Here is a 16,025-nt window from a genome sequence, read left to right on the forward strand (position 1 = left end):
AACTTTGAAATTGCCGTTTTAACATTGGTGATGATCGTGAACAGGGTCTGCTATGGCATTAGCGGTAATGCTATTGACGAATCTTCTCTAATGGCTGGGTTCGTGCTGCAAGTGGTAAAGGAGTTCTGTTTAACTCGATTGAAAGTACAATGTGAGAGTATTGTGAAGACATCATGCCGCCAATACTGCGCTATATCGACACACTAGAAGTGAGTTTTCTCATGGTATTGATGATATAAAGCTTGCGAACGTTGGGAACACCTGTCACTGTGAAATTTGGGGGGCACGTTCCTCTCTATAGGCTTCTAATTAGGTTAGCATAGTTGTCGTGAGGAGAAGGATGTTTCTTGTGGGGGTCCTGGAGAGGAGATTCGTCGCTTCAGAAGGATTCAGGTAGAGTAGCTGTTTTTGAAACTGGTGATTTTCGTAGCGTGATGAGCTTCAACTCCTCCGCGGTGTGGTGCACACCGAGTGCTTCTAGTTCTTACTGGAAGTGCAGAGTGGCAGTTTTGGTGCTTTGGAAGATTTTGTCTGTATGAGTTTCCCTATGCATAACTCTGTATTCGATGGATTTAGATGCGGGAGCGAGTGTGTCAGTCTGCTGTTGACGATGGCTTGAAGGAGCCTTAGGCGTTGAACCTTGTTTTTGTGTACCATGTTGTTCGAGCTGGGGCATGAATAGGGTATTAGATGTTTCATGTTGGATGGTTAGGCGAAAATTGGATAATTTTAATCTTCGGAACCGGGTTTTTAGGCTTGGGCAGGCGGGTGTTCGGGGGATCAGATCAGTATTTTTGGTGGGATTAGGAGCAGCTGGCATTTCGTTGGTGAAAAGGTGAGACCCGCTCGAAAAACCGCTTCGAATAATGCCTCTATTCTCTTTCAAGACTGGCTTCAATTTGAAAATTAAACTAAGTGGGAAAGGACGCTGCTTTATGGCGTGCCACTTGGAGAGAGAGTAAAGCTTCCAAAATAGACTTGGCAATTTGTATAACTGTCCTGCTCGTGAGAAAGGTTCGGATATATTTGTGCGTGCGAAGCCTGCACCTATAAGGTGAAAACCGCTGATTTTGGCTGTGTGTGAAACGTTATGAAGGGTTTTGTTTAAATCGGTTGCTACTAAAGAGGCTGTGTTATATATATGCTGTGGCATGATTATGTCATCGAATATTTGGAGGAGATGACCCTATCTGCATAGCTTAGATCAGACGCAAAACCATTGTGTGAGGGATGAGTTGTTTATGCTGCGAATGCTTCAAGATTATCTTATGTATAATTTGTTCAACGAGCTTTCCGCGGCATGAGGTCAGTAGCGAGACCGGTCTGGGATGTTTAAGCATGAGTGGCAGTCCTGGTTTAGGGATATATGTGATTTGTTATTGTTTCCATGTTTGAGGTAATGTGCTTTGAGTACAACGGTGAATCCAGAAGTTCGTGATGGCAGTATTACAATTGTCGCCTAGATTCCTTAGCATCTATTAGGTACTCTGCGATATGCCCCATGCCGGGATAGGTCTAACATTAGGGAGAGCTCCCTTACCTCTGCTTCGGAAATCTGTTTCTCGAGTTCATGTTCGTGTTAGCCTAAGTTTATTGCTAGTGTATCATGGGTGCATTTAGGCAAATATATATCAATATTTTACCGAGGAGTGCTGCATCATATTTTTTGTGTTCGTGAATGGTGTGAAAGAGCCTGTGATTCTGCTCTAATGTAAACGGGTTTGGATTTATTAGATGTTCCAGTAATTGGCAAGTGCGTCATACTCAGGTTTTCTCGTCCCTCCAGTCACCCTAGCGGAAACGTATCGTGGATGTTTCAGTATTTGGTTTTCCGGTTCGGTGATTTTGGGCTTGATTGTAGGATTGTGTTAATGGTTGTTTCACCGCCTAGGAATGCTTTACCAAAAAATATTGCAGATGTGAGTCTTTACTGTGATCGGGGATTTCTATGTCTAATGTTTAGCGTGTGTCATCGGCGTGGCTTTTTTTGCTAAATTTATCCCAGTCTATAATTATTGTATGTCTAGCTCGCCATTTACTTGCATGCCGAAGTGCAAAATTGGTTTGGATAAACAAACTCCCTGCCGAGAATAACTTCCGTTACCGCCCATTGCGAATTCGTTATGTTTGTAGCGAATGTAAGGCGCGGTGTAGGGCCTTGTGGTATGCGGTTTCCTATCCTGGGAGGGGGGTGCTTTGTTCATTCTCATGTTTAAAAAGATACATTTTGTGTTTCATCCCAAAGTTCTTGTCAAAGCCATGTATAGGCATTAAAATCTCCAACTATTCATATTTACTGGATGCCAGCTTCCTTTTGTGCAAGCGAGACGGTTAAGTTATATCTGCTATCTTTGGCATTGTGTTTCCCGCTTAGGTTAGCACAGCGATTTTGCCTGGATTTTTTTCTCCGAGTAAAAAAGTGTCGCGATCGTACGGGATACCAATGGTGTCGAATTAGGTCCTGTTTCAAATACTACGCTATATATGCATAACCATGATTGCGTTCTGTTTTTTTAGAATGCCTAATGCGTGAAGTTTTAAGGGGCTTCTGGCTTCTTGTAGAGCTCATCTCTGGAGGGGTAACAACATTTATGATATCCGGTTGAGGGAGTGATTTCCTGCAAGGCGTTCGTGCAATTCCACTGCCGAATTCGAGTCATTGAACTGTAGCCATTTTCTGTACATTGTTTGGTAGGCCGTTGGTAAGCCATTTTGTTTGCCACTTTGCTGGCCCGAAGTTTGGGATGCTGAAATGTGTGATATTCGCCCCAGGCTCGTTTTTTACTTGCACGCTGCTGATTATTTGATGGATACCGTTGTTCCTTTCTGCTCTATTTGCCTCGATTGTGGACTCGTTTATGTTTGGGTCGCGTAGGAGGAATTGTGTAAGTTTACATATTATGTTTTTGTTCGAATAAACCTGTTTGATTTTTCGCCACTTGATCCATGGGCATGGGAAGATCCCTCTTCTCCACGGTGAGGGGCAGTGTTGCACGGAACAGCGTTATTGGAACTAGTTCTTTTTTAGAGGAACCTAGGAACGCCCCCGTTCTCTTAAGGTCCAATGTAACTGTAGCGGTAACTCGTGAGGTTTATAAAGGAACGGCCGGAACGGCGTTCCTTCTGCAAACGTTTCACCACAAGGATTTGGCTCTTTCGGATGCCAAGGCTCGAGTACAAAACTTCACAAGCCGCTACTGTGTTTCTCTTCCTATAAACTGAGCAATTTGTCCACCCATAAGCGGAACGTGCTTCCTCTAAGGTCAAAAACAGAAGAATAACCACACAGCGCGCCACAGCTTGTGGTTGCTTTCATGCTGGTTGAGCTTACGACGCGTTCGACGGGTGAATAGTGCAGTCTTGAGAATTCTTTTCACTGTTCCTCGTTTGTTTGGGGAGACCAGGATGCGCGTCAGGCCCATAGAATTGTTCCCTGCTGGGGAAAGGTTTCAAAGTCCGAGTGGCGCTGCAGGTACCTTGTGAAACCGCGGTAGATTCGGATAATTACCGCATTGGTGTGCGCGAGGCATGGGTGCGTTGTTGTCGAGAGAGTTTCTCTCGCTGTGACTCATTCGAAGGGTCACCGTGATTGGACAGTCCCCGGATAACCGGGAATTTTTTTGTTCAAATTCTAGGTTAGGAACAGTCGGAGGAAAGCGCGAGCTCGTACTAACCAGTCACTTAATCCAAAGGTTTACGTTGTCATGGGCCCCAGACAGTTCTATGTCAGACAAGGCGACCATTGACATAAAGACAGAGCTGGCTACGGTTTCTGAGGCATCCAGCGCAGATTTTGACACCTCGTCCGCGCCGGAGGATTTCTTTTTCTTTGGGCAGCAAAGCCTTCCAGCCCAGGCACAGGATGAACTTTCGCGGTACCTCTTAGTAACAGTTGACAACACGCTGTCATGCAGATGAAGAACTTCGAGGGACTCAACCAACTCTTCTTCAAATACAACACGTCAGTACCCTCAAACGCTTCCGTACAACGACTCTTCAAGATTTCCAATGGAGTGTTCTCGAAAAAATGGGTTCGTCTTTCTGACTACAAAATCAAGATGCAACTTTTGCTTAGTTCAAACAAGGAACACTACTTAGTTGCGACTACGCATTCGAGCATTTTTAAGTGCGAATGCACTTCTTAAGCGACCCTAAACCTGCGTCCACCGGCGATGTCCGCGCACGTGGAGATGGGCGCGCGCAGCCTGGCCGCTGACATGGCACATACCCACGTGGGGGATATGCCAGGAATCTCCTCGTCTTCCTTGGCAACGGGGGGAGATGGGCGCGCGCTGCCTGGCCGCTGACATGGCACATACCCACGTGGGGGACTGGCCAAGAATCGGGTGTGAGAAGAGCTAATGCACCTGCTTAAAGGAGTACTGACACGAAATTTCAAAGCTGAGATCCGCTCTAGCAATCAAGTACAACGACAACACAAATAGGTGTCTGTGAATAAATGCATCTTTCTTTCTTTGTAGTTGTGTGTGTGTGTGTGATCTCTCTTTCGCGAACATTACCGAACCGCGCAAATTCAACTCGTGCATTCGCACTTTCACATTCTTCCCCTCGGGGAAATGCGGGGAATATTTGTCCACGAATAGTTTGGACATTTTTTTGTCATTGATTCTACTTTTTTGTCCCTTCTGCCCTATCCTATTACGTCGTTGTCTATTTGCCGTTTTTCCCGCGAAAATCCCACAAAATTTGTCGTTTATATATATATTTTTTATTGTCATCGTATTTCTACTTAAACTTGGGTTGCGAACGTGGCAGTGATTACTTCTCGTGTGTTTTGTTACTCGAAAAATTGTGCTCCACAATGCCCAAAGTTTCACTTCAGTAAATTCCTTACTACATTCCTTGATAAGGAGCCTGTAAGGTATTTTAAATAAACTGTAATATTAAATCAGCATTCATTTCTTTCGACGCTCTTTCTAACACAAAGACATTTATTACGTTCCTGCATATGAGTAACTTTCAATTTGCATATGTGAAGCGCAGTATCCTTACAACGCATTTTTAAGACCGAAGTGGGAAGTCACATGTGCTGCACCTATAATGGACTAGCACTAATATCGCTGTTAGACATGTATGGAGTTTGTTCGCTGCTCCCTGAAAAAAAAGCCGTCTGGGAGCGTTTCTTGGGGTTCTTTTTATCTCTAGATAAAAAACTGCCCCCGGCGTTCATATTCCTGTATTATACGTAGTTTGATGTGAGTTTTAAATTTCGCACTTATTTTTGCCTTATGAATGTGAACCCATATTTAAACAAAAATAAAATGTAACGTATGTAACGACACGTTCCAATGCTCTAAGTGGAACTGGAACGCGTTCCTACCCAAGTAAAAGAAGCTCTAAAGAAACCTAGTTTCAACCTTGGGAAGGAGCGAAGAATGAGCTTTCGTTCCTAGTTTAGAGGAACGTGTAGAGTACTGGTTAGGAGACCTGCATACTTCTATAGACGGTGCACAAGCCGCCTTCCGTGTGAGATTTTGGGGTGCTGCTTGGTGAAGATTTAGGATTGCCACTTCCATGCGAGTTTCAGTGATATATTTGCTTGTTTTAGGGCAAAAGGTTTTGCCTAAAGTTGGTTCCTTTTTGCTGTCAGGCCGTCTTGTTGTTGCTTCATGCCGCCATCTTGCTTGGGTGGTATCAGCTTTTCCTCTCGCTGGGTTAGCAGTGGAAATTGTTCCTTGTAGGGCATGGCGCAGGCTGCCTTGGCGTAGCTGTTAGGGTAACGAAACTCCTGGTCGCGATTTTTTAATGAAGCTACACGGCTGCCCCCGCAGACGATGAGCGTCGACGCGCAGGGATGCTTCTACGCTGCGTCCATGGCACAACCCAAGGTCCATCTTGTTGACATTTGAGGCGCGGGGCCAACTTTGTTATTTTGGCCAGTGCTCTATTATCTGGACGGCCTCGGTCTTTGTGCGGAAAGGTTTGCAGTGGTAAGTTGTGTCGCGGTACCTGACAGAGTATTGAAGATGGGGTGTATCGAAAGTACTTGCACCATCCTGGCTGTGTTCAATCTGTGAAAATTTGGAAGTTTAGGTTTGTGGTTGAAATTTAATATACTCTGCGACACTTTTTCTGCTGCGCCTGATTCGGGGTTATGGAAGAAAATTCCTTTTGATAGGTTAGCTGCTTTCGACTCATGCGCCACCACGCTTTGTCCTCTGCGATCGAATATGAGGGTCGAGATGTTCTTGTACCCAGCTACTCGCGCTTCAGCTCTGGTGCTTACTACGACAAAGTTTTTCTTGGCTTCACCGCACACTTGATTCTCCCTGTTCATTGGAACACCCCCTTGGTGTTCGATCTGGCTGGTGGGTAGAGCGAGGCGCCGCGAAGCAAGCTCGCGGCCGTCGAACGGTAGGAGAACAATTTTTATGTCACCGGGATGCTTTGGTTCAGGCGGTTTCGTTGAGGGGGACACTGGCCTTTCTTCTGTTCCATCCAGGGCACATGTCCGGTCGGTGTGGCGTTTGGCAAGACGGGAGGCGTGGCTTTTAAAGCGGCTCGTTGTCGCCGTACAGGGGCCATCGGGGTTCTTCCTACAGCGCCGCACGCGTCGCGTGAAGCACGGGTGTTTCAAAAACCGGCAAGGAAGCGGACGTGGCCAGCATAGATAGGTGTAGCAGGTGTGTGGGATGAAAAATGTTCAGTCAGTTGTAGCTGACCTCGCACTGCATCGAAATGAAACAACGTGGCATTGCTAGCTTCCTTGGAGCCTCGCATTACGCTTCTCTTGTCGGCGTACTTGAGTTGATCGGGGAAATGGGTGTGGCAAATACAGAACCAATGGCTGACGTGTACGCGTCGCTTTGGCTCCAGTCGGGAGGAGCTGATCGCAAGATCAGCCAATGCTGGGTAGCACGCGCAACTCTGCCGTTATACCGTGGCGCTTTGCTGCCGCCGATGTTGTTGTTACAAATCGTGCTGAAACCTCCTCCGCAAAATTTCACACGGTTCCAATGAACCAGCAAGAGCGAAGAAGCATGGCAAAAGTGTGGGAGGAAAGGCGCTGCTCGCCGTAGAAAGTGTGTAGAGGAAGTTGTGAAACTTACTGAGCCGTGGCGACACTCTTCGAGGTGACGCCTCAGCAGACCGTGCAGCTCCCCCTCACACTTCCACAACAGTATCTGCTTGCCTGTCTTTTTTCTACTGGATTGGCGCGTTCGTTTGCTGGGTTGCTCGAACGCCTTCGCCGCCGCTGCGAAACCACTACACTGGGCCCCATACCGCTTCGCGCTAAACACAACATTGCCCACATCTGATGTGAACTACAACTGCATAAGTGACATTTTTCGTATTTATTAAAATACATAGAAGCTTGGTTTTTGTATACAAAATAAAAATACCGTTGTACAAGCCGCTCTGCTGCGGTACTGGTGTCTCTACCTGGCAGTGTACAGTAGTGCGCACGTTGGTGTGTTTCGCACTGCCAGTGTGGAGGGAAACCACTTGTGTTGCACCAGGTATCTGCGCTGGTGAGTTCCGCGGTTCGTATGCGTACATTGTGTCGGAGTGCCCTTAACTTTAAACGCGGCGCAAAATCACTTCGTTTGTCACCCTTCAGGGGCCATGTCCATGCTCATAAAGGGGTAAGCTTACACGCGAAGATATGCCCAAAAAACGGAAAAAAGCCGGGGAGGATATAGCGTCCGAGAAGCGCCTGCGTTTCCATGTTTGTGATCTCACGAGGGACCAGCAAAAGCCCAAACCCGAATATACAGCCAAACCTGATACCTGAACGAGAACAGCCAGTCGAAGCCAAATATTTCCTCTCACAGGGCGAGGATATCAAAACAAAGGTATGTGCTCAAAAATCATGATTTTTCTTGCAGAAAAGCGTAATGCCCGTGTTTCGAATTTTGCGAGCAAGTTAAATATTCTTATAGTGTCAACATGGTCAGGACCCTCTACTACGCCGTGCTTCATAGCTATATGCGTAGACACGTTGAACACGAAAATCTGCTCCCTTGAGATTTATTTTCTCTTTCCCTCCCCAGTGCTGGCCCACGGTATGTCACCCTCGTGCAAGATTGGAAAGGTATTTATATTTCAATGTTTTCAATAGCAGATAAATATATTTTGACCCCTGCGTTCTTTGAACCCACGTCTTTTGTCGCAGAGCCTCTTGGAGCTACCAAAGGCTTAGTACGGTGATCTCAACAATGTTGTCTTTTGTTGTCGTGGGAAAATTACCTTGATGGCGCTGCAAAATCGTTTACTTAGAAGAAAATTGTTTTTTCATGGGTTATGCAATTTCTGGAGATATGAAAATGCAGCAAGAAAAGGATGTTATACATGTCGGAAAGTATGAAAAACAGAGCACAAGGCAAGGGAGATTACCTTCTGAAGAGAAATATGTGTCACTTCTTACGGAAAACAGAACGCGTGCAAACAAACGAGCTGTGATAATGGAAATAGGGAAACATTACACGGATAAACGGTGGTCGGTGGGAAGAGTAATAGAAAAGATCCACTAAGATGAATTGGCGATGTCAGATATTTGAATTGGATTGCTTTTCGGGCATTTCAACGTCTAAAAACGATGGCTGTGTTTTATGACTCAGGCGAACCGCAGAAAAGTGTTTCACAATACGCCTGGCATATTCAAACTTCTGCATACCAGGGAGAAATTGCAAGAGAAATCAGTGTCTGCTTGCTCAAGCCAATACTACCACGAGATGTCGGAAGAGCGGTGATTTTCGGAACATATTTTTCCGGAGCTTTTTTGGCTGTGCACATATTCTGTAAGGAAGAATGGCAGGAAAAAAAGTTTCCGTGGACTCGCTTGTTTCACGGCAATACTTTATATAGACGTTTTGTGCGTGCTGAATAAACACTTGATACAAATTAAACTTACCTTAATTTTTGACAAATTCTCTGTCTCTCAAAAGGTGGCGACGAATAAGAAATGCCAGAAAAAAATCAGCTCCTCAGAAAAACAAGAAACACATCGATAGGCTCAGGGGAGAAACAATTTCGTGAGAGGGGCAAATAATGGCTTTTAAGGGTTTACTTTGAGGCTCTCAGGCATACACTTGTACGATTACCGATTACATAGGTAATACACAAACTAAAAGGTTGCTTCGGTATGTCGTAAAGAAAGTTATGGCTCCTCGTTTACGAGTGGTAATACACGAAACCTGTTTCTATGAATTTGTACCTCAATATGTACAAGCAACTGCGGCAATTGAGATGTACTCGACAATTTACAAAGGGAGGGTACAGCTTTATGCATACAGTGACACCGCTCGGCCGAGCTTTGAACAAACATTTGGCTTGCTTTTTTGCAACCATTGTTGAATTTCGCTTATCATTGCGTCCCAGTACCTTTAAATAAGAGTGCATGGGGTAAAGCATTTTATCTCTAAAGCACGCATAAAAAGAAAAAAATGCATCGTGAATACTTGTTACGACATTGTTTTTACACTGTACTCTGTGCGAAATGTGTGATCTATATTTAAGTGGGGTAAAGAGGAAGAGGTTGTGTTTTACGCGTAGTTCCTTAAAAATTCAAGCGTCGTGATCATGAGCGTTTATAAATGTTTGAAAGAAACATGCCTGATATATTCATGGCTTTGCTGTGTATAAGCACCGTCTCGGACATGTCGGTGAAGCTTATGGGAGCGCAACGTAGCCCTGAAGCCGATAGATTAGAAAGCTTAGCCAGGGCGGCTTTCTAGAGAACGTGCAGAAGAATTTACGGTAGCCTATTCAAGTAAGTAAGCAAATGAGGCGGTGTAGACGGTGAAGGTAAGATTGGTTGTTGCGGCTGATCAGTGAATTGTTGCGGCTGCTCTGTTGAACGGCTTTGCATCCGCAAAGGCCATTCTAGAGACGACTAGCATTCAGGTTCAGGAATGCCAAGTGAAGCGCTGCCTGCACCAGGCAGGTTTGAAAATTTCGATAAAAGTGCGAAAGTCGCTCTTAGGCGAGAGCTACAGCAGATTCGCGAAAGATAATATTTAGTGGTGACTTGCCATGGTGCTTATAACTTTATGAATGGAAATGTGGTTGGCGGATGGCAAAGCAGAGCTAATGTAACGACCTTGAAATATTTTAAATGCAGAGCAGTTCTTTAACTCACGATGTCACCCGTTCTAGGCATCCGTAGCAGTCCGCATCGCTCGAAGGTGCGCCCTCTCCCCCGCTCCTCCTCTCCCGCATCACGCCACCCTCCTCGCTCTCAACAACAGGTCCGCACCCCTCCTCCTACAATATATAAAAAAATAATACTTACCGGCGCCTGGTTTCGATCCCACGACCCTGCGGGCTGAACGCAAGGTATATGGTGCTCTACCCACTGCGCCACAAAGCCGACACAGAATGGAAGGCTACGAACGCGCCTTATATCCTTGACTCATTCAAACTACGTCAAGAAGCTGCTGATACAACGCATTCACTACAATCAACTCTCCAAACACTAAACGTTAACGCAATACACCCACCCCCTATGCGACGCATTTACTAGAGTCCCCCTCGCGGGTAGATGGGCCCTTTTTTTAATCACCGTAGGAAATATTTTAATGTTTTGGAAAAATCTCTCCAAACTTAACATTTCTTAACTTAACATTTCCCATTTTAGGCTAAAACGTCTTTTTTTTTGTTTTTCATGCGTCATCGAAAGAACATGCAGGAGTATCCGCAATTGGTCGCAATTCAGTAAACACTTCCCATTACGGACTTAAAAAGTTGGTTCATGTCTACGGTCACCCCTCACCAGACCACTATTACAGAATCCTGAGCGGTTACTTTTATCACGGGCACAACCAGTACGCTTCCCTAGCCATGACTTCATGTTACGCGTAACCCTTCGCCGATACATACATCGCGCCGTGTCAAGTTTCCGGTGGAATAGGTTATCGGCGAGATGAGGGACTGGGTTCGAAAACCCGAGACTTCAATTTCATTGCAAACTATTTGGGAAACATGACACGTAATCCTCCCACGTCCCCCTTCACCGTGCCAATGGTGACGAGTTCTGACCAGCCGCGTAACAAGAGTGGGACCTGCGGCGTCACGAAAACTCTTTTACTACCACTCTTTACGGACCACACGACATCTTCTGCAATTCACAATCGTGGAAGCGCCATCAACTACCGATGTGCCCAACTGAATTGAAACTCTGCTTCCTGTTAAACTTTGTTCCATGTTATTCAGTAGTTAATTGATTATTCATTGTTTATGTCACCAGTACCTACTTTGTATTTTCTGGTTACAAGCTAATAAACAGCCTTTGCACCATGGTTGGACGGCTGTTATTTTTATGGCAAATAAGATTTTATTAAAGACTATAATCTTTTTTGGGCTACCTAAACCCAGAAATTTTGGTGTGTCTGTCTGTATGTCTGTCTGTCTGTGCCTCGATTCAGCCACCCGACCAATGTCAAATAGGTATTCTGCAATATTCTTATATACTCAGCCAAACGTAAACGCCTAAGCCCGGTTTATATGTTCATACTTGACAAATTTGTTGAACAAGAGCAAGACATTACGCAAACATAAGACAGGAAATTAGTACACAAGGAATATTAACAGTGTTTCTTTAATAAAAAATTCATGGGTGCTTGGTTTTTCCAGAGCAAACGATATTCAACATCCACTGCAGAAAACCGCCCCCTGCTGTTGCCCGCGCCACCTCCTTGCGGCATACGAAAAATCACGCGGGAACAGCAACGAAATGTTCCATTAGCTTGGTTCCACATTCTGCATGGAACGCACGTGGAACACGGCCACGCGGTTCTATAGACCTTGTCGGCTGCCTCGCTTCACTCGCATCTCCGCCGTACTGCAGCACTGTCATCGAGGAACCCGGCCTGTAGCAGTGGAACGCGGTAAATTTAAATCGCCTTGAGCAAACCATAAGTGTGTTTACCTTGGGATGAGAGGGATGGTGCAGGAACAGCATAAAAAACGAGCGGGAAAGCAAAGGGTGCATTTCCTTGGCAAATGTCTACAAAGACTATAGTCTTTTGACGACATTTGCGACGAAAGGAGCAGATACGCGGCCATTTTTTCTCTTTGTTATAAACGCAAACATTTTTAATGCATGCATATAAGATTAGTAATGCCTACCACCCCCCAAAATAGAAAGCACATATCGTCAGGATTCCATGTAAAAACAGTGCTATGTGGAGTATAATTGTCTTTTGCTGCCACAATATAAAATAAAAACCATCTTTTGTGCTCGTGGCTTCTTTGGATTCATTAACAGATATTGTTTCCTATCTATCGCAGCAGGCAACTGCTCGATCAAGCGTTATCACAGGGCGCGTCCACGAAATATTCAAACTATGATGGTGCAGCAGCCTCTGGCTTGAGCGCGCTATTTTTGCGACGTGGCACATGCTCCAGTGTGTGCTGTACTGAAGCTTTTGACTGTATACTAAAAGCTTCAAAAGGGCTTGATCGCTCTATTATTTTGGTGCGTCTTTATTAATCGGATGATGGATAATTTTGAGCCAGCCTTGTATATTCGCGGACATGTAATATAATGATCGCATGCTCATGGCCAGGTTTTTGCATATACAGATCTCCTATGACATTGTTTGAAAGAATCATGGCAGTCGATAAGAATATATGTCAAGTGATTACTCCTATCTACGGTATGGTGCACTGCGAAAGAGACGTTTTACGATCCTGCAGTTACAATTCCAACCGTACATGGAATCGAAATTGGGCATTTCCGAACAATACAAACAGTGCATTCGAAAAATAAGGACTTCTCGGACACAACGTTCTCGAAAGGCGATCGCAGGTGTGCCTGGACCATTGAGAACATTTTCCAATCGAAATGCTGTTTTTGTGCGGAAGATAAACCTAGTTTATAAACATGGTGAGTCAGACGCGGGCTACAGTACAACTCGACTGCATGAACATCTTTATGTTCATGGGTATATACAGATTGCCGTTTAAGCTTTCATCATCCCTCCAAAAACAACCATTTTCAAGACGCGTCGAAACCGAAACTGTGGGCTCAGTAGCGCCACCCCCGAGCCCTTCGCAGCATGACTTAACCTGATAGCGATGCTCTTTCGTATTCAACTGCTCTCTCAAACTGTGTCCATCCGCCATAGAAGGACAAAATCTGAAATGTCTGGGTTGGCGGTCATATGCACTGGTACTAGAAACGACACAAGTTCCCTCCAGCTGTTATGCGTACAGACGTCCAACTTCCGGAGAGAGCACGGAGTAAAGGGGTTCTTATTGACTGAGCCAGTTGCATATCTCCACACCCGTCCAAATTGGTGCAAACCTCCGACGCATCCTCTTTCTCATGCACCGGACGGCAAGCGCCTCCGAAAATTTGCGCTGGGGCCATGGGAGAAGGTTTGCAAATATACCGAGTTCGAATATCTTCATTACAACTACCCGAATAGAACATGGAGCATACGTGCACAACTTTTTTGTGCCCGACAGTGATGTGAGAGAACAGGCGAGGTGGGAGACCTTTTCATTCTTCAGAACCAAGACGCGGCTGTGGGGCGTAGGTCTGACAGCCTATCCAACCCCCAGGAGGGTCCGGAGTTGAACTTAAGGGTGCGAATTGTGCCGCTGCTCTCCCACATCTCCAAGGAAGTAATGCCTTGTCCGTGAATTTTATCAGGCCCCAAAAATGTGCCTAAGACCGGCCCTTTCTCAACATAATCTGCACCTATTTTCGTAGACCCCGTGGTTAGAATTGCTGCACGTCGCCGTAGGATTATTTTCGTAGACCCCGTGGTTAGGATTGCTGCACGTCGCCGTAGGAAAAAGGCGTAGGATTTTTTTACAGACTTCCAGTCTTCCAAGGTGCGGTGAGATGTGCTGTGACTGGCTATCCTCAATCGGTAATTATGAATGCCTTCCCAACATGTCTTCATGTCTCCCTTACCCGCTTGCGAAACGATGTCTCAGGTACTCTTGGGCAATCTCGGAAGGTCAGGCCTCGAACTACTTCGTAAACGTTGTCCATACCATGATGTGGAGACTGAGCTGAGCGCATAAAACGCATTGCAATGCAATGCGCTCGATTGCAATACAAGGAAAGTCACTGACGTGCCTTCGCACTTCTTTAGGGCGCTGTCATTGTGTTTTCTGGGCCCTGTTCCTATTCCTGTGGTCTTCCATTGAAAACGATTGGAGGTTTCACTAGTGGAAGACGGTTGAGAGTTGGGCGAGTTGTTAATGATGCATCTCGAAAAACAAACTGCGCGCAAAGTAATGCGGACAAGAACACGTGAAGACGGCACAAGCGGAGCCTAAAGTGCCATAATAGAAACAAGAGTTTTGAGAACTCTGAGCGTTCACAAGCCAACTGCTTCCGGTTTATGCGGCCTTCTGTTTCTTGGCAGACAGATTACTTGCATTCTAGACTTGCTTGAGGTTATCAGTGACGGAATAAATGCTCGGGCTACGGCGGCCCCATGTGCCAGTGGCATATCTGCGGAATATTGCTGGGTAGCAGCGCGAAGGGCGCGTGTCGAGAAATGGTTCCATAGTTCTTATTGGATATATATTTTCCCTAACAGCATCAGTATCTCCTCAAGCAACGGCATGTTGGCGGTTTTATGTGTTGTGTTATGAATGGATACGGATTTTAGCCAAATGTGTAATCGGTTCTTCGCGCTCCTATAGCTCTATTTTGATATATGAGCATGTATGAAAGGTTCAGAAGTTATGTCATGGCGTTTTTTAGTGACTCTAAATGATATTCTCGCGATTTGCTTTGAAGCACTATACAACGTCATAAATTCCAAATTCAAGTGCCTTTTTTAAATACTGGTGCCTGCAGGTAGAATATGTACTCTCACGTTTTGCTTTAGGGTGCAGTTCGAGATAGTTATTAGCGTTATCAGGCAGCCTTGACCACTCAGAACCATATATTGTTCCACCTAGTCGTGTTGTTCAAACAAGTCCCCAAAGCAACCGGTTGCACTTGTAGTATACGGGGCCCATTCGTCTTGAAAAGAGGCACAGTTGTGTTTTGAAAATTCTGGAAATTGTGGAAGTTTGCATATTTTGCGCAATTTGGACAGTCATCCTTAGAGAACGTTCCGCGTGTTCGCGCAGAAATTTTTTAAAACATGAACAGTTTCATCCTCGCGTCATGAAGCGCACGCAATTTCTACTCTATTTTCAACGCAATGGTGGAGCATCGAACACGCCTTTGTTAGCCGATGACTCATATATTGGAAAGGCAACGGCGAAATATCACTGCGGAACTGCATGTCTTTGCGTCCTAAAATTCACACTGCCGATAGGCTCCAGAACATTAAAAACCAGTTCGGCTGCTTAACACCTTCTGAAAAACACTTTCGAGTGTTTAGAGGTGTATTTGGGAGTGTTGGGAAATGTTGGTCGTTGAATCGGGCAAATATTGTAGACGAGCAAACAGCTGGAGTTTTTAAGAAGAGTTCTCGTGTATGAACGTATTACGTCTTTTATAAATCATTGTGTCTCTTACGCTTATATTTTGGGTATGTTTCTGTTGCGTGCTAAGTGCATTGCGGAAGGGAGACATTAACTATACTCGCGTACAGTAGAAGCGCAATAATAAACGTTGCCGCTGCACCTCCATAGCTCAGCGGGCTGTTCCTCTGCACGGCGGAAAGCACGCATTATTACGAGCATTTTGAATACGACGTGGGTCGTTTCAGTCATCGTTCAGAATGAATGTGCTTATAAAGTACGGAAGCGATTACAAGCAAAGTACAAAGGAAAAGTCGCGATGTCACAAATTGAGCGCAACGTTCCTTCTAACCACTCGCCGCGCTGACGTCCGGAGCAGTCGCTTCAGTGTAGTGATACGTTCCACGAGATATTGCCTTCCTAACCTCTACCCGAGTATAGCGCGTTAATAAATGACTATTCCCAACTTTAAAGTATTATTTTTCATGTTACTTACCCTATATGCGGCGTCCGAGCAACCGACAGCGGCGATTATACATTAGAGCGAGCACTGCACTTTTTCAACGAGGCCAATCAACACCCACTAGCTTATTAACCGCGTTATGAGACACTTGAACGGA

At 45.4% G+C, this 16,025-nt stretch overlaps 1 protein-coding gene across 1 annotated transcript in view; it reads right to left on the reverse strand.

The window, feature by feature from the left end:
- Nucleotides 1–5,584: 5,584 nt before the first annotated feature.
- The window catches only part of LOC144163859 (uncharacterized), an 83,790-nt gene continuing 73,349 nt past the window's right edge, over nt 5,585–16,025 (reverse strand). Inside the window, exon 8 of the mRNA XM_077694538.1 lies at nt 5,585–5,749. Within this exon, the coding sequence (XP_077550664.1) occupies nt 5,585–5,749 (165 nt within the window). The remainder of the gene's footprint in view (nt 5,750–16,025) is intronic.

This window comes from Haemaphysalis longicornis, unplaced genomic scaffold (genome assembly GCF_048455015.1).
Source record: "Haemaphysalis longicornis isolate Haplotype H1 unplaced genomic scaffold, Haemaphysalis longicornis Haplotype H1 scaffold_13, whole genome shotgun sequence".
Classification (NCBI taxonomy): Eukaryota; Metazoa; Arthropoda; class Arachnida; order Ixodida; family Ixodidae; genus Haemaphysalis; species Haemaphysalis longicornis.